This window comes from Hemicordylus capensis, chromosome 16 (assembly GCF_027244095.1).
Source record: "Hemicordylus capensis ecotype Gifberg chromosome 16, rHemCap1.1.pri, whole genome shotgun sequence".
In the NCBI taxonomy this organism is placed as follows: domain Eukaryota; kingdom Metazoa; phylum Chordata; class Lepidosauria; order Squamata; family Cordylidae; genus Hemicordylus; species Hemicordylus capensis.
The window spans coordinates 3,373,069-3,391,747 of NC_069672.1; the positions used below are offsets into that span (position 1 = coordinate 3,373,069).

An 18,679-nucleotide genomic window follows, 5' to 3' on the forward strand; every position below is an offset into this window, starting at 1 on the left:
TTAGCAAAGAGGACAATTCACGCTTGCTGCCACCAGACCATTTCTATCCATCCATCAATATACGGACCTGAAGTGTGGGGAAAACCTTTCTGCTTCCTCCTTTCCCCACCCCTTTCTCTGCCAAACCTGGACCGCTCAATTAGCGGATGACAAGCAACAACATCTCTTTGGGAGCTCTGAAAAGCAGTAGGCTCCTGATGGAAAGTTGGGCAAGAGAGGTACCCAGCCAGGGTCCGAGAGCCGTGCACACCTCTCGATATTATTTATTATAAAAATAATTATTATTTTTACCTTTATATCCCGCTCTTCCTCCAAGGCGCCCAGAGCAGTGTACTACATACTTGAGTTTCTCCTCACAACAACCCTGTGAAGTAGGCTAGGCTGAGAGAGAAGCGACTGGCCCAGAGTCCCCCAGCTAGTATCATGGCTGAATGGGGATTTGAACTCGGGTCTCCCCGATCTTAGTCCATCACTCTAACCACTACACCACGCTGGCTCTTTTTGAAATGCTGATGCTGGAATCTGAGCCGAAAGCCTTCTGTATGCGAAGCAGGGCCTCTGGCACTGAATGGCAGCTTCTTACATGGATCAGCGGCCCAGCGATCTGTCTCTTAGCATGGGCTAGTTTTTGCAGATGCTTGTTCAACTTCTTGTTTTTGCTTGTTCCACTTCTGCACACCCCTGCTGTGGCTTCCAGCTGCTTCTGGCTACTCCCTTTATTAGGAATGTTATAGTGCAGGAGTCTGTTGATGTTTTTTCTCCTTGAACAGCTGTTGAATGAGGACTAGGGATTTAGTGACTTGGCTTTTTAAATTTCTCTTTAGGAAAAGGAAACCGATGTCCCCAAATCCAAGAATCAAGGTAGGTTTTTTTTTTCATCTGGAGCTGCTGCCAGGGAAGGAACATAGAACCTTCTGCTCTTCCCAGAGCAGCCCCCTCCCCTAAGGGGAATCTCTTACAGTACTGACACATGTAGTCTCCCATTCAAATGCAAACCAGGGTGGACCCTGCTTAGCAAAAGGGACAGTTCATGGTTCCTACCACAAGACCAGCTTGGTTTGGGCATCATAACCATTGTTGGCTTCTTTCAACCTTCATTCAGAAGTAGAATTCCAAGGGGACTCAGGTGGGCAGAGAATGGCAAGGCTGTTGACCTCCCAGGCACTGTCCAATCGGTGGCCTTAACACTTGAGCAGCCACATTCCGCGAAGCACTTTCAAGAGTAATAGATGTGTTTGATGGGGAAAGACAAGTCCAGCAACAGCAAATATTTCAGTCTGGTTGCTTAGAAAACATGAGCTTCCAAACAGAACTGCTACCCTGGGAGATTTCCTGAGACCCAACCCTTCCCCTTTCTGGAAAGGCCCCACAGTCAAGTGGTTTAACCTGGGGTTGTGTTGGTTTCTCTACAGGCGAATCCTTGAAAAAATTCCCACAGCCTGCAGCAACAGAGACTCTGGATGATCATTCTTCAGTGGCAAATTACCTTGACAAGTAAGAAAGCGAGGGGCTGGTTGTGTAGCCAGCGCAGAGGGCAAATCAGCTGCGTGGCGAGTAAGCCTGAACCCTCGCGTGGAGAGGTGCTTAAACGAAAGCAAGATTCTCTCCCCAACAGAAATAGGTTTAGCACGGGTTCGCAGACTTGGTCCCCAGATGTTGGACCACAATTCCAGCCATGGTGTTTAGAGATGATGGGAGTTGTACTCCACCATCTGGGGATGCAAGATTAGGAACATAGGAAGCTATTGGTCCATCGAGCTCAGTATTGCCTTCACAGACAGGCAGCGGCTTCTCCAAGGTTGCAGGCAGGAGTTTCTCCCAGCCCTATCTTGGAGATGCTGCCAGGGAGGGAACGCTGAACATTCCGCATGCAAGGCTGCAGGTGCTCTTTGCAGAGTGGCCCCATCCCCAAAGGGGAATATCTTACAGTGCTCACATATGGCATCTCCCATTCAAATGCAAACCAGGGCAGACCCTGCTTAGCAAAGGGGCAGGGCATGCTTGCTACCACCAGACCAGCTCTCCTTCATATCTATCTTTCTCCTTGGTGGAAGCTGCCATATACCAAGTCAGGCCATTGGTCCATCTAGCTCAGCATTGTCTACCCAGACTGGCAGCAGCTTCTCCAAGGCTTCAAGCAGGAATCTCTCTCTCAGCCCTGTCTTGGAGATGCTGCCAGGGAGGGAACTTGGAGCCTAGATGCTCTTCCCTAGATGTTCTTCTCCATCCCCTAAGAGGGGAATCTCTTCCAGTGCTCACACTTCTAGTCTCCCTTTCATATGTAACCAGGGCGGACCCTGCTTAGCTAAGGGGACGAGTCATGCTTGCTGCCACAAGACCATCTTTCCTCTTTTGAGAACCCATGGTTTAACAGACACAGATCCAAAGTGGTGCATAGTGCTTCGTTGCTCCTTACGCTCCATCTCTCTCTCTCTCTCTCTCTCTCTCTCTCTCTTTCTCTCTCTCTCTCTCTCTCTCTCCCCCCCCCCCTTCAGGGCTTGAGGGATGAACATTCTCTCCTTATAGCTCTCTGGGGCTGTTTATTCTGAACCCCCCAGCCCACATTCTGCACCAATTCCATGTTCCTCATAAGGGGCGTAAAAATAACTCGACGCCTGCCCAGGTGGGATGCATTCTGCCTCCACTGGTGTTTTGTATGCCTCTGCAGGAGTTTCCTGCAAGGCTCCAGGGCAGAAGCTTTGGGTTGGGCCGAGGGGGGGAGTGGGAGGGTGGAGGTGCTGATTGCCTGGAGCTCCAGAGAGGGGGGCCCCCGCTGCCGGCAGCTCCTGCGTCTTAATCGCCCCCTTCCTTGTCCTTCCTCGACTCCAGCCTCTGCATTTTCTGTGGCGAAAGGGACGAAGCCTTCACAGAGGAAGGGCTGGATCTCCACTACTGGAAGCGGTGCCCCATGCTCACGAGATGTGACCACTGCAAGCAGGTGAGGCCAGGCTCTCGGTCTTCTGCCAGCCGACCCCAGACATGTAGCCTATCTGGCTGGAAGGACTCCGAGAAGTGAAAAGGGAAGCCAAGAAATTGGTCCTCGTCATATTGCCCGTTTCTGGTGTGAGCCCTCGGTTTTGCTGAGAAGAGCACCTGTGGTTTTGCACTTGGCCCTCGCCTAGGTCCTCCCAACCACTCGATGAGATTGTCGGCTTTTTCTTTTGAATTGGGAGGAGGGAAAGTGTGAGCGCAGCCCCTTAACTAAGGCCTGACATAGTGTGTTGGGGCAGGCAGGCGGCAGGGGGACTACTACATAGGGCGTTGTTACTCTGCTGGTGACACCCACATCTATTCTGCCATGTCAGCATCACCATGTCAATGCTGCCTTCCAGCTTCTGCTCCCAAGTGGGGAGAGGAAAGGGCAAGCTGTCACCCAGCTAGCAGGCCCCCCCTCCCTTAGGAGCCCAAAGAGATGTGTCCTCCCCCCCCGCACCCGGGCCCCTTTTCAACTGTAGCTCTGCCCCACCCCTCGGATCTCATTTTTAAAAAGCGTACACAGCGCCCAAGAGGGAGCTTGGGCTTGATGCTGACCAAATCCTCTCTTTCCATGTTGTATTGTTTTTGTTTTGCAATAAGACATGGACGATACAGCTGTTTTTCTTTTAGCTTAAGAACAGAACAACAGCCCTGCATCTAGTCCAGCATCCTGTTTCGCACAGTGGCCCACCAGATGCCGCCGGAAGCCACAGGCAGGAGTTGAGGGCATGCCCTCTCTCCTGCGGTCACTCCCCTGCAACTGGGATTCAGAGGCATCCTAGCTTTGAGGCTGGAGGTGGCCTGTAGCCCTCCAAGTAGTAGCCATTGATAGACCCCTCCTCCATGAAGTGATCCAAACTCCTCTTCAAGCCATCCAGGTTGTTGGCTGTCACCACATCTTGTGGCAGAGAATTCCACAAGTGGATTATGTGTTGTGTGAAAAAGTACCTCCATTTTTGCTGGTCCTAGATTTCCTGGCAATCAATATCATCGGATGACGCCTGGTTCTAGTGTTATGGGAGAGGGAGAAGAATTTCTCCCTCTCCACTTTCTCCACACTGTGCATGATTTTGTAGACCTCTCTCATGTCTCCCCGCAGTCGTCTTTTTTCTAAACTAAAAAGCCCCAGGTGTTCTAGCCTTGCCTCATAAGGAAGGTGCTCCAGGCCCCTGATCATCTGGGTTGCCCTCTTCTGCACCTTCTCCAGTTTGTTTTTATTGAAGTTTGATGACTCTTGTTGTTAACCCTCCTGGGGTCTTCGGCCGAAGGGCAGTATAGAAACCCAGTCAGTCAATAAACAAATGGCTTGGGAGCTGGACCCATCCTCAGAACTGTTCCCTTCCGGGTGCAGGTGGTTGAGATCGCCAGCTTGACGGAGCACCTGCTGACGGAGTGCGACCGCAAGGACAACTTTGGCAAATGCCCACGCTGCTGCGAGGCCCTCCCGAAGGACGAGCTGCCCAGACACGTCAAGGGGAAGGCATGCAACCGTGAGTGGTCCTGCCGGAGGCAGAGAGGGTGGGGACAGGCAGCAATGTGATGCGCTTCAGGGGCCATAGCAGGGTTTCTTAACCTGGGGTCCCCAGATGTGGTTGGACTACAACTCCCAGATTCCCCAAGCAAAAGCCGTTGCAGCTGAGGATTCTGGGAGTTGCAGTCCAACCACATCTGGGGGCCCAAGGTTAAGAAACCCTGGTCCATAGAATTCTAGCATCGGGGGTCCTCTAGAGGTCTTCTAGTCCAACCCCCTGCTCAGTCCAGAAAACTGCTCTAGCACCCCTGACAAGCAGCCACCCGGCCTCTGTTTGAACACTTCCAGTGAAGGAGAGTCCACCAATGCACAAGGCCAACAGCTGCATCATCAAAAGGCTCTCACGATAAGGAATCCCTCCTAACCTCTAGACTTCATCTGCTTCCTGGTCATTTCCACCCGTTGTTTCTTGGCCTGCCCTTGGAAGCCACAGAGAACAAGTGCTCATCCTTCTGTGTGGACAGCCCCTCAGAAATGTGCAGACAGCTACCCTGTCTCTGTGGCTGACATCCAGACTAAGTTGCTCCTGAGTCGTTGGGTAGGATCCACTCGGCTGCTAATACGAGACACGGATCTTCCTGACAGTTACTAGTTTTAACCGCTGCCCCCAAGTAGATTTTTGTGCTCTAGGCTGAGTCTGCCACGACAGCCTTTCAACGTACTGTTGCAAAAACAAGTGTTGGGGGACATTTTTTCTGGGGGCGGCCTTGTTTTCTGATCTTTTCCCAGGCCTTTACATTGCTAGCTAAAAATCACAAAACTGTCAGAATTGCATGATAGTAAAACTCCCTCCACTGAAAGGAGTTGCCAAAAACGGAAGCCTCAAAAGCGCTGTGAGCATACACACCTCTTTGCCTGGCCTTGGAAGGGTAGCGGTAAAGGCTGTTGGTGAGCGTCTCTGGGTGGGGAGTTCCACAGGTGGGGAGCCCCCAACCGAAAGGGCCCCCCTCTTTCCACCCACCTCACCTCTGATGGCAAGGGCACCCCGAGAAGAGCCTGTGAGGATTATCTTAGTTGCTGGGCAGGTAGATTCAGTAGCAGGTCGTCCTTCAGATCTCCAGTACTTCATCTAGCAGCTAAAGATTGGGACCGAGGCACTGTTATTTTAGGGGTCTGGCCCGTCTCCTAACCCAGGGGTTTCAACCCTCCCACTGTTCTTGGACTACAACTCCCATCATCCCCAGCCGAAGGCCTTTGCAGCTGGGGATGTTGAGAGTTGTAGTCAAAAAACATCTGGGCAATCCCTGGCACAGGGAACACGGCACTGCCCTAAGTTGTCACTCTGAGGTTCTTACTCACCCTGGATATGGACATACACACAGTGCCTGTGATCGGCTTTTCTGATTTCTCTCCCACCTCGTTCCAGCTGCCAAACCGGAGAAAGTGGCGAATCACTGTCCGTTGTGCCATGAGAACTTTACGCCTGGGGAGGAGGTGAGTGTAATGCTGTTGTGCTGTTTGGAAAGCGAGCAAGCCCCGTCTCTTTTACACGAAAGAGAAACCGTCTCTACACAAGATGCCCCTTCGTCCCCACCGGAGCGGACGGGCCCTGGGCTGGAGTTGTTCTCAATAGCATAAGGCACTTTAAGTGATGGAGGAGGGGGAAAGGACCGGCCAGGATGATGGGTCACCCTCCAGTTTGGGGCAGTCAGATGAAGCTTGGCGATCTCTGATCTGAGAGCAGTCGCCATGAAGGGTTGTAAAAAGCATCTTGGAAGCAGTGAGTGCTGCTGCTGTTTAAGCTGGCAGGCAGGTTCTTCTCCTTTTGGGAGAGGAGAAGAGCGTGTCCTCAGGTGACCTCTTCTGCAACTTGGTGCAATTTGACGTTGCATTAACCAAGTTGATGTTGAGCTCCATGCCTTCACTCAATGGGTCTTGGCTTCATCTCGCATTTATTTATTTAAAATATTTCTATGCCGCCCAAAACTTGCTTTGCAGTGTCTCCTTTCCATCGTGTATATTTCTTATCGCTGGGGTCCTCAGCCTTGGGTCCCCAGGTGTTGGACTACAACTCCCATCATCCCCTGCTGTTGTTGTGGGGGGGATGATAGGAGTTGTAGTCCAGCCGCATCTGAGGCGCCCTGGTTGACAGCCCCAGCCTTGCCATATATGCTAGGCTCTTGTCTGCACGGAAGCTCTGACCCCTTTCTCTGCCGCAGGCCTGGAAGGGACACCTCATGGGCAAAGACGGTTGCCGAATGAACCTGCGGCGGGTGCACTCCCTGAACAAGAGCCTGCCGTCGCAGACGCTTGCTGGTACAGCCTCCCTCCTTTTGCCTTGAAAAGTCAAGTCCTTTCATTTTTCTTACGTGTTGACTGGAAACATTTCTGTCCCAAGCTCAAAGCAGCTTCGCCTTAAACTTCCGTTTCAAAGTTGCACGTTGTGCAGCAAGACAGGAGCAGAAGGGGCCGGAACAGACGTGGCTGCAGGACCAGCCTCGTGGATATGGGTTGTGCCAGGGCATTGTCAGGCAGTGGGGCAGGGGGAGATCTGAAGCAGAGGAGTGCGGGTGAGAGTAGAGATGTGAACATTTCTTAATTGTTAGCATTTCCCCCTTTTTTTCTTGGAAAAACGGGGGGTTTTTTGTTTTTAAAATGGAAAAACCTGTTTTTCTGGTCCCCCCAGCCCTTCACATCTCCAGGTGAGAGAGGAGGCATTTAGCCTTCCCTTGATTGCTGCTCTTCCCCCGTCCCCTCCCCACTCAGTTTTTAAAGGTCAAAACTGGCCTCTGGAACCATGGCAGCCATATTGATCTGGAGCAGCGTTCCCCATCACAGGGATTCCCAGATTTGTTGGCTGCAACTCCCATAATCCTCAGCCAAAGGCCACTGCAAATGCTGGGAGCTGTAGCCAACATAATCTAGGAATCTTTGTCACAGGGGACACTGTATCCAGGGATATCCCAGTGCTCTACAGCTGTAATGCTCTGGGTCTGTTTAAATACAGGGGGAAATGTAGACGGTGGTACTGGAAACTGGTTTGTTTACTGTATTTATCTGTCATATTTATATGCCACCTGATATGTGTATCTCTAGGCACGCAATTTAAATCAACAAATATAAAAGAGAATCAAAGCAATTAGAATTTCACAGAATGGAAAGTTAAAACAATTGTATAAGATAAAAACAATCAAACCGTTTAAAATTAACCTCAGCTAAAAGCCTGAAAAAACAGGTGTGTCTTGAGGGTCTTTCTCTAAGCAATCAGAGATGAAGATGCTCGTATTTTGACAGCACATTACAAATAGGGGTGTGCAATTCGGATTTTTGGTGATTCGGTTCGGGACCCAAACCGAATCACCCCTGTTCTGTTTTGTGCCCGAATATGGGCCACCCGAATCACCCTTGATTCGGTTCCGATTCGGATTTAACCCGAATCCGAATCGATTTGGGGGGGGAAAGGGCCCAGGGGCAAAATTTTGGGGTGGGGTGGTAGTGCCCAATGGGTGGAAGCTACCACCCCAATTTTAGGGGGATTGGGCAAAGGGCTGATTTTTGGGGAATATTTGAAGTTTTAGTGGCTTTGGGGCAGTTTGGGGGCATAGCATGGGATCTGGGGCAGAAGAGTGGGGTGGGGTGGTAGTGCCTAATGGGTGGAGGCTACCACCCCAATTTAAGTGTGGTAGATTGATTCATTCAATATTCATAGTAAGTGAGAGTGTGAAAAAAGTGAAAGTGGGGTCATGAGAGTTCTTTACTTGAAAAAAATCTCATTTGCTATCATTGAATGAGAATTCACACCTCAGAAGTTTTTCTGAAGGGATGTTATTCCCTTATTTTCTGAGGTGTGAATTCTCATTCAATGATAGCAAATGAGATTTTTTTCAATTAAAGAACTCTCATGACCCCACTTTCACTTTTTCACACTCGCATTTACTATGAATATGATGAATGAATCAATCTACCACAAAGCACTTTATGAAGAAAAACCTCAGAAAATCAACAAAATCCAGCCCTCTGGCCAATCACTCTGAAATTGGGGACGGGTGGTAGCCTCCACCCATTAGGCACTATCTACCACCCCACCCCACTCTTTTGGGGCAGATCCACTTTCTGCCCCCAATCTGCCCCAAAGACACCAAAACTTCAAAAATTCCCAAAAAATCAGCCCTCTGCCCAATCCCCCTGAAATTGGGGTGTTAGCCTCCACCCATTAGGCACTACCACTCCACCCCACCCTTTTGGGGCAGATACACTTTCTGCCCCCAAAATGCCCCAAAGACACAAAAACTCCAAAAATTCTCAAAAAATCACCCCTTTGTCCAATCCCCCTTAAATTGGGGTGGTAGCCTGCACCCATTAGGCACTACCACCCCATCCCACTCTTTTTGCCCAGATCCCATTCTATGCCCCCGAACTGCCCCAAAGTCACTAAAACTTCAAAAAATCCCCCAAAATCAGCCATGAGCCGAATCACCCAAATTTTTCAGCCCCGAAATTCGGGTGATTCGGCTCGGCCCCGAAAAATATCAGGGGACATCGGGGGTGATTCGGTTCATCCCCGAATCACCCGAAATTGCTCATTTCGGGCACAAATCGATCTGTGCCCGAAATTTTTTGCACATCTCTAATTACAAAGCCCTGGGGCAGCCACAGAGAAGGCCTGCTACCAAATCGCCACCAGAGGAGCCGGTGGCAACTCTAACCAGACTTCCCCAGACAATCTTAATAGACGGCTGGGTTCATTACAAAGAAGGCACTCTCTTAATTAAGTACTCTTTACCCAAGCTGGTAAGGACTTTATGGGTAATAACCAGCACTTTGTATTTTTCTCAGAAACATAGTAGCAGCCAGTGCAGTTTTTTTCAGAATCTTCTTACATGGTTCCTTCGAGTTGTCCCAGAGACCGGTCTGGCTGCCCCAGTCTGTACCAATTGTAGTTTCCAGACTACTTATAAAGGCAGCCCCATGTAGAGTGCATTACAGTAGTTGAGGCTGAAGGTTACCAGCATATGCACCGCTGTTTTAAGGTCATTTACCTCCATAAATTGGTGTAGTTGACATCACAGCCAAGCTGATTAAAAAGCACTCCTGGCCACTGCCTCAGCTTGAGAAACAAGAGAGTTTTGGACACAGGAGCACTCCCAAGCTACGTACCTGATCTTTCAGTGGGAGTGTAACCCCATCCAGAACAGGCAGATCTAAACTATCTCTCGGGTCTCGAGTCTCGACCCCCCATAGTCAGTACCTCTGTCTTATTAGGATGCAGCTAGGGATGTGCACAAAGCGTTACATCCCCAGTAAGACCTGCCTTCCTCATTTTAAAGCACCCCCTCACTCCCCACCAAAATGATTCAGCTGGGACAGCTCAAAGCATTTCGGCTCCTCAAATTAGAGGCACCAAAATGCTTCACGCACATCCTTAGATTCAGCTTGTTTGTTATCCCCCATCCAGCCCATTACTACCTCCAGGCAGTCATTTAGGGAAGTTATGCCATCTCCTGATGAAGTTGATATGGAGAATATGGATTTGGGTCTCATCAGCATATTGATAGGACCCTGCTCCAAATCTCCTAATGATCTCTCCCAGAGATTTCATGTAGATGTTAAAAAACACTGCAGATAATATGGAGCCTTGGAGAACTCCATACTTTAGCTTTCACTTTTCAGAGCAGCAGTCTCCAAGCAACACCATCTGGAATCTACCAGTGAGGCAGGAATGGAACCAATTTAGCTCCCCCTGCTAACTGAGCAAAGAGGCACTTTTTAAAAATGATGACTCTCTTTATTGAGCAAGGGGAGAGCAACCGGCCCTATCCATCCCCATCACAGCATCCCTCCAGTGGATGTTGCTGGTGTCTATCAGGTTTTGTTTTTTGTTTTAAGATTGTGAGCCCTTTGGGGACAGGGAGCCATTCTATCTATCTATCTATCTATCTATCTATCTATCTATGTAAACCAATTTGGGAACTTCTGTTGAAAAGCAGTATATAAATATGTGTCGTATTCCTGCAAATCTCTGCTTTCAAAAATCAGATTTCTGTCGCTTATCACTGCAAAGACGTTCTGATTTGAGGGCTAGTGTACTCCTCTGCCCTGCACTGGTAATCTGACTTAAGGCATTTAGAGTCAGCAGCATCCATAGGATGTTCAAAAAGGTTAATGTATTCTAACCTGGAAGGAATAGGGGGAAACAACAGGAGAAAAGCCAAACTCTGCAATCTGCTTGCATGGTGTGAATTTGCATGATTTTGCAAAATTTATTGTTTTGCAATAAATTTGGGATAAATATTGTTTTGCATGGGAGAGCAAGGAGTTCTGCAGGGCACGGAAATCCCCACCCAGCCCCTATCAATGCGGATTTTGCTCAGCCACCTCTCTGGGATTTCTGCATGCATTCAATAGCAACAACCATAAATATTTATATACCGCTTTTCAACGAAAGTTTCCAAAGCGGTTCGCATAGAGAAATAATAAATAAGAAGATGGATCCCTGTCCCCAAAGGGCTATCTAAATTGAACCATATGATAGACACCAGCAACAGCCACTTGTATTCAGTCAGGGATACAAGCAATATTTATATGCCACTTTTCCACAAAAGTTCCCCAAGCGGTTTACAAAGATAAATTAAATTAAATTAAATTATTAAATTAAATTAAATTAAATTAAATTAATAGGCCCCCTGGCTCACAATCTAAAAAGAAGCATAAGGTAAACACCGGCAACAGCCACTGGAGGGCTGCCATAACTCAGTGGAAGAATACCTGCATGTTTGCAGGCAGAAGGTCTGCCGTTCAGTTTCTGGCAGCATCTCCAGGTAAGGCTGGGAGAGACTCCTGCCCGAAACCTTGGAGAACCGCTGCCAGTCAGTGTCGACCAGTGGTTCGAAACCTGGGGCCTCCCCCAGATGTTGATGGACTACAACTCCCATCAGCCCCAGGTACAGTTTATTGTGGCTGGGGATGAGGGGAGTTGTAGTTTGGCAACATCTGGAGGCCCGCAGGTTGGGAACCATGGCTGTAGACCTGTGGAGCTAGATGGACCAAGGGTCTGACTCAAGATAAGGCAGCTGCCGATGTTCCTGTGGGACTGCCCAGAGGCGCTGCTGTGCCAGCATAAGAGCCCCTGGTGGCGCAGTGGTAAAACTGCCGCCCTGTAACCAGAAGGTTGCAAGTTCGATCCTGACCAGGGGCTCAAGGTTGACTCAGCCTTCCATCCTTCCGAGGTCGGTAAAATGAGTACCCAGAATGTTGGGGGGCAATATGCTAAAATCATTGTAAACCGCTTAGAGAGCTTCCAGCTATAGAGCAGTATACAAATGTAAGTGCTATTGCTATTGCTCCATTGAAAAGCTCCCACTTGTTGAAGCAATCCAGAGGTTGGCATTCAGTGCCCAGAGAGGGATGGGGATGCATTATATAGAAGTTGGAAGAGGGCAGTAGTGCCCAGCAAGGCCTTACCTTGGTTTGTATTTGGATGGGAGTCTACAGGTGAGCACTGTGAGACCTTCCTCTTAGGGGATGGGGGCCGTAGCTCAGTGGAAGAGCATCCGCTTCCCCTGCAGAAGGTCCCAGATTCATGCCCTAGCATCCCTGGCTGCTGCCAGTCGGTGTAGACAATACTGAGCTGGACGGACCAATGGTCTGACTCAGTAAAAGGCAGCTCTCTATGTTCATGGAGGCCAGGCCTACCAATGGCTACTAGGATTGATTGATTTGATTTGATTTATATACCGCCCTTCTAAAAAAGGCTCAGGGCGCTTTACATCAAAATAGTCTTGATGGGTATAGGCCACCTCCAGGCTCAGAATATCAGAATACCAGTTACAGGGGAGCAACGGCAGGAGAGGGAACATGCCTTCATCTCTGTGGCTTCCCAGAGGAGAGCTAGTCTGGTGGTCGCAAGCATGACTGGTCCCCTTAGCTAAGCAGGGTCCGCCCTGATTGCATTTGAATGGGAGACTAGAAGTGTGAGCAGTGAAAGAGATTCCCCTTAGGGGATCGAGCTGCTCTGAGAAGAGCATTTGCAGAAGGTTCCAAGTTCCCTCCCTGGCAGCATCTTGAAGATGGGGCTGAGAGAGATTCCTGCCTGCAACCTTGGAGAAGCCGCTGCCAGTCTGTGTAGACCAGGGGTGCTCAACCTTGGGTCTCCAGATGTTGTTGGACTTCAACTCCCATAATCCCTAACCGAAGGCCATTGGGAGTTGAAGTCCAACAACATCTGGGGACCCAAGGTTGAGAATCCCTGGTATAGATAATACTGAGCTAGATGGACCAATGGCCTGACTCGGGATAAGGCAGCTGCCGATGTTCCTATCTGGTGGGAAAACAGGATGCTAAACTAGAAAGGCCTTAGGCCTGATCCAACAAGGCTCTTCTTAGGTTCTTATGAGATATGCAGCCCTGGAGTTAACGGTGGTCAATCCCCCGATTGGCTCCCCAATGGCAGATTCCACCGCGGAAGACTCGTATCTCTAAACTTAAGGGCCGTTCTTTGTCCTCCAACGGCAGGCAGACCGTCGGGAACAGCCCTCAACCGATCCGGGCCGATGGGCACGAAGCTTCGCTCCCCCTCAGTTGGAAGCAAGATCCCCACCCCACGAGGAGGCTTGAATAAAAGCACTGGCAGAACGTATGCAAAGCGATGACGTGAATCACTTCTTTCCTTGGGTTCTGCGCATGGCCCCGCATCTTCCGGATCTTCCTCTGAGGTTCTCTGCGCGTGAGGGAGGGCAGATCCCCGTCTCTTTCCCTGCCCAAGGGGCACGTGGCTGCTTCTCCCCCAATTCCTCCCCCTCTCTGTGTATAGAACGCCTGGGCTTTGGTTGGTTGGTTGTCTCTGCCTCAGGAGATGTCTGGGCACACTAGTGCCCATTTGTGGAGCAGTTGTGCATTCAGCAGGGGTTCTCAAGCCGGGGTCCCCAGATGCTCTTGGACTACAACTCCCATCACCCCCTGCCACAGTTGTGGCAGGGGGTGATGGGAGTTGTAGTCCAAGGGTATCTGGGGACCCCAGCTTGAGAACCTGTCATAAAGCATCCCAAGGATTTCATGCCCACAGGGGTGTTCCTCCCTGGTTTTTGAGGCGAAAAGTAGTCATCCGTCCAGAGTTCCCCATGAAAGCAGGGAGAGTGAGAAATGCAGGCGTATCCTTTGGCTCCCTCAGACCCTCCAGTTCATTTTTCTCTCTAAGCCACAACCCAATTCACAAGCCCAGTAGTCTGAATCATGGTCTGCATCGTTTCACTGGAATGTGCCATTTGATGTCTTTTTTCCCCAGGTCAGCCCTGTTTTCAGGGATTTTTCCCAGGGCAGAATCCTCACCGTTCAGACACAGGTCAAAGCATTCACAAGCCATACCCCACATGTTTTGTTTTGTTTTGATTTCTGCTGCGCTTGGCAGACGTCTTGTTGGTTTCAGTCGGACTTTCCCAAGATATCTCTCTCTCTCTCTCTCCCGGTTGAATTGTGTCCTCCTCGCCTCGGGTGTTTTGAGTTCCATTCTGCTGCCCTTAGTCATTCCCAGGCTCTGTTTTCCCTCCTGCTTCTTTTCCAGGTAGTCTTGCCATCCCAGCATCCAGCACAATTGCTATAAAGCCGGAGCCAGGACATATTTTCCAAGCAGTTGCATGAGGTCGCTTTTCTTGGGCTGTACCACCCCAGCTTCGGGGGGGGGCGGGGTTTGCACATTTAAATGCTTGCACACACAAAGGTAGTGTGTGTGTGTGGGGGGGGGTAGATCTCCAGCCTAGCCTTCCTGACCAGCTAGCACTTATATGTACTACTACTACTAAGGATATTTATATACTGTGCTTCAGCCAAGTTCTCAAAGCAGTTAAAATAGAAAAATACATAAATAAGATGGTCTCCTGGCCATAAAGGGCTCACAGTCTAAAACGAAACATAAGGCAGACTCCAGCAACAGTCACTGGAAGGATGCTGGTTGGATAGGGCCAGTTGCTCTCCCCCTGCTAAATATAAGAGAATCGCCACTTTAAAAGTTGTCTCTTTGCTCAGTTAACAGGGGTATACAGAGAGGGTTTTAAAAAAATGAAAGGATTCAAATATTTTACACACACACCCGTAGTCCCTCCATAGCTAAGCAGGGTCTGCCCTGGTGGCATATGAATGGGAGACTAGAAGTGTGAGCACTGGAAGATATTTGCCTTAGGGGATGGAGCCGCTCTTGGAAGAGCATTTGAGGTTCCAAGTTCCCTCCCTGGCTTCTCCAAGAGAGGGCTGAGAGAGATTCCTGCCTGCACCCTTGGAGAAGTCACTGCCAGTCTGTGAAGACAATCCTGAGCTAGATAGACCAATGGTCTGACTCCGTATATGGCAGTTTCCTATGTTCCTAGTCTAGATTGGCACAGCCCAGCAAAAGTGGCTTCATGTGACTTCCCTGGTCATGCTGTTCAGCTATAAGAGGGGGGCAGGTGAGCATCTATGAACACTGTGCAGGAAGTAGGGCAGGGTGGTCCTTGCATGAGATGAGGCAGTCGCCTCAGACAGCAGATCATTGTGGTGCCCAGGAAAGTGGCAAGACGTCCCACCACCACCAGAGCAGCCCTTCAGGCCCACCCTGACCCTGGCGAGCGTTTCAAGTAGGGGGTGTGCACAGACCAGTTCGGCGGTCTTTTCACAGACCGCTGAACCGGTTCGAAAGACCGGCATCCGAGCTGGTTTAAAGGGGTGTGTGTGTGTGTGTGTGTGTGTAGGGGTTGCTTTAAGCAGTGGGGAGGGTGCACTTACCTACCCCGCTGCATTTCCCCCTCCAGTGCTGCTTCCAAAACCGCCACTTCCGGTAGGACGCTGACCAGGGCGGCAAGAAGGTAGACAGCTGCCCCACAACCACGGTTTTCAAAGCAGTGCAGGAGGGGGTGTGTGGCAGGGGAGGTAAGGACTCCCTCCCCGCTGCTTAAAGCAACCCCTCCCCGTCACCCGGGTGTGCACGGAACCGGTTCCGTGCATATCCCGAGTTGCAAGGAGCATCTCTCAAACTCCTTGCAAAGCTTGCAAGAATTATGAGGAGAGAAAAGGAGGCAGGAACAGTGGTGGGGTGTGTTGGTTTGTCTATTGAATTTCTGTACCACCTAGTATAAAAATCTCTGGGCGGTGTGCAGAATTAAAACACAAAACATAACACATTTACAATTCATGAAAAGATAAAATCATAATAAATAAAAACACATTAATTACACATGAACATTTTAAAAATTGAGTCTGAGTTGAAGGCCTGGGAAAACAGGTATGTCTTTAGAGTCTTTCTAAAAGCAGAGAAGGAGATGCTCTTATTTCAGCAGGGAGCGCGTTCCAAAGCCCCGGGGCAGCCCCAGAGAAGGCCCGGTCCCGAGTTGCCACCAAGCAGCTTTCCAGGTTTCCTTTCAAGGTGAAAACTAAACACATTTTTATATAAAGCTTCAGCTCAACATGTAACGCTAAAATATCCCCAGCTCTCTTAATTTTGCTCAGTTCAGCCCTTAGAGGGAAGACCCGCTCTCAAGAATGAGGCATAAAATTAAGACACTATCGGAGGATGCAGTGGTGGCCACAAGCCTAGTTGGCTTTCAGAAAGGATTAGACAAGTTCGTGGAGGACAGCGCTATCCGTGGCCATGAATCCCCACCTTCTGGTGCTGCTCATGAGTTTCCTAGAAACCATTTGTGTTCAGATGGCTCTTCTCTGTCGTTTCTGCTCTAAAGATGACTTCATCCTTCCTTTTCCGACCTAGACTCTGCAAAGAACTGCAGACCCAGGCAAAGCAGACGAGGGTGAGGTTCTTGAAGGATGTCTTTTTGGTGACATGGCTGTCCCCACTCACGTACTAGACACTCGGCAGGCATGCCTGTGAACACACACCCCAACACACACCCCATCTCCATCCATTCACAAACAAGCACACACTTTTAGTCGGTCCAAAGTAACAGAATGAGGCAAAGAAGACCTGGCCCCCTGCCACAGAAGCAAGGAGACCCGGAGGCTGCCTTCTACCGAATCAGAGCTCAGTGTTGTGTACACTGACTGGCAGCAGCTCTCCAAGGCTTCAGGCAAGAGCTTTTCACAGCCCTACCTGGAGATGCTACCAGGGACCGAACCAGCGGCCCTCTGCATGCAAGCATACGGTTGTTCTCCCGTGGAGCTTGGGCTCCATAAGGGGAATATCTTACAGCAGACATCACTGACATCTAGTCTCCCATTCAAATGCAAACCAGGACAGACCCTGCTTAGCAAAGGGGCCATTCAGGCGTGTGGCCACCAGACCAGCTCTTCTCTTGAAGGGGAGAAGTTGCCTCCCTTCTTTTCCCCAGTAACACTCAATGGCATCAGCTTCTTCTGTAGAGAAATGCTCAGAGAAGCACCTCCCATCGGCCGAAGTCAGCTGCGGAGCCTGTCCAGTATCTTTCTAACTCCACTGCTTTCGCAAAGCCCTCCCCCCCCCACCTCCCTCTTCTTAACCCAAGCCTTGCGCCTGAATCTCAGAGGCCTCAACCCTTGCTGATTCCAACCCACTGATAGGAGGCTGGGCTGGGGTTGGTCCAGCATGACGAGATCCAAGCGAAGGGGTCTCACAAGTTCTCCTCTAGGGACAGAATTGTGTTTGCAGGTACAAGCCTGCAGGAGAGGAGGGAAGCCCTTAGAGGGACATGGCATCTGCCTTTCCCAGGTGGCAACCTTGATCCGTTTGGGGTGCTCCGAAATCAACACACCCAGAGCAGAGGCTCCTTCCAAATTCCTATCAAGCCATTTCTGGTGGGAGCCTTGCTGAACGGAGCCAGCATTGCCATGTCTTCAGCTGGGCTTTCAAGGAGAAATCGGATCCTGTACCCCGTGCAGTGCAAACTTTGCCACGGCAGGACTGACCTGTTTGGTACAAATCGCAAATGCTGGATAGCAGGCCTGATTCCAGAGTTTTGCAGACTTCTCTTTCGGTACCCTAGATACAATTATGCACATATTTGTACTGCTTTAATAACAACAACAATAATAAAAAACTATATATTTCAGCGAGGTGTGATGCTGGTGTGTTTGTGAGTGGGTTTTGGTTGTGTTAGAGGTAAAGTCTGTCCCTTCCAAAGACTTGAGGTTACAAGTTATCTTTTCAGATTGCTCTAAATGATGTGAATTCAGTTCGTCCCTGGGTCCGCCTTTTAGCCAATCAAACAGACTCGGAATCAATAAGAGGTATTTAATTGCTACTGCAGATAGCAAGGTAATTCAATGGGCTATCGCTCTGCATTGAATACCTCTTTGGTTATAGGTGCATCTTACATTTATACAAACAATCTGAATGATGCTGACACCCCAGACATAGCATACGTGGCAACAAAATGGTGGACTAAGTATCTAGTACGCATGCGAATGATTCATTGTTCATCTGGTGATCACTCCTTATTTGGTTACATCCTGTTTTCTAAACTGTCCTGTGAGAACCAAGTTTCTTTAGATACATTTTAGTGGAGAGAGATAATGACGTTGATCATGAGAGGCCTTGATGGCTCTGAGCCGAGCTGGGCTGGGCTGGGGTTACTTTAAGTTAGAATTAGGTTTTCTAAGTAAAATGGAGTTGCTTTGGTTTTCTAAGACACATCATAACTGCTCTCGCTTTGGCAATAAAAAGTCAATTTGAATAAGAATTACTGTTGCTGGAAGATGTATAGATCTGGGGAGAAGATCTGGAGAGAGATCTGGAGAGAAGGGGAATTCTGAGAACTGAGTGTCTCTCTGCACACCATTGTGGATCTGACCTGACACACAGATGATAAGCTTAAGAGAGCACTGCCAGTTGATTTGAGAGATCGTAGCTGAACGTTTCTCTTGGGTATTTTAGGTCCATTTCAAGCTGTGGAGCTCCTCATGAGTTCTTTGAATTGGGTGCCGAATGCAGTAAAGAGCAGTTCAAACACCAAGCTGGGTTTACTTGGGAGGTCTTTAGAGCCCACAAACCCTTTGGACCAGATCTATTTTGACAAGGGACAGCTTGCTTTCCGCATGACTGATTGATTTTGATTCACATTTTTGAAAAGACTCCATGGGGTGCAGCTGACCAGTGTTAACTATAGAACTTCTGGTGGGCAGTTGGGAGGGGAAAGGATTTTTTTCTCCAAAAGTAATTAAAAAAAACAAAAAACCCACCTGTAAGGGGAGTATAGAAACTGACCCAAAGAATTATCAAACACAAAAATGCCGTTTTGTCTTTAGCGATAGGAAGTTATCTTCTGCAGTGGTAGCCTGGTG

At 49.4% G+C, this 18,679-nt stretch overlaps 1 protein-coding gene across 5 annotated transcripts in view; it reads left to right on the forward strand.

Annotated features, from left to right (window-relative positions):
* Positions 1-13,345, forward strand: part of CEP104 (centrosomal protein 104) — a 46,683-nt gene extending 33,338 nt beyond the window's left edge. For 3 of the 5 annotated variants that reach the window (XM_053280900.1, XM_053280901.1, XM_053280898.1), the window contains exons 16-22: positions 825-861; positions 1,413-1,494; positions 2,830-2,938; positions 4,328-4,466; positions 5,874-5,941; positions 6,667-6,763; positions 12,959-13,345. In XM_053280900.1, coding sequence (XP_053136875.1) covers positions 825-861; positions 1,413-1,494; positions 2,830-2,938; positions 4,328-4,466; positions 5,874-5,941; positions 6,667-6,763; positions 12,959-13,095 — 669 coding nt within the window. In that variant the 3' untranslated portion in view covers positions 13,096-13,345. Of the gene's footprint in view, positions 1-824; positions 862-1,412; positions 1,495-2,829; positions 2,939-4,327; positions 4,467-5,873; positions 5,942-6,666; positions 6,793-12,958 lie in introns of all 5 variants that reach the window. The other 2 variants (XM_053280899.1, XM_053280896.1) reach the window with 2 other exon arrangements.
* The last annotated feature ends 5,334 nt before the right edge of the window (positions 13,346-18,679 follow it).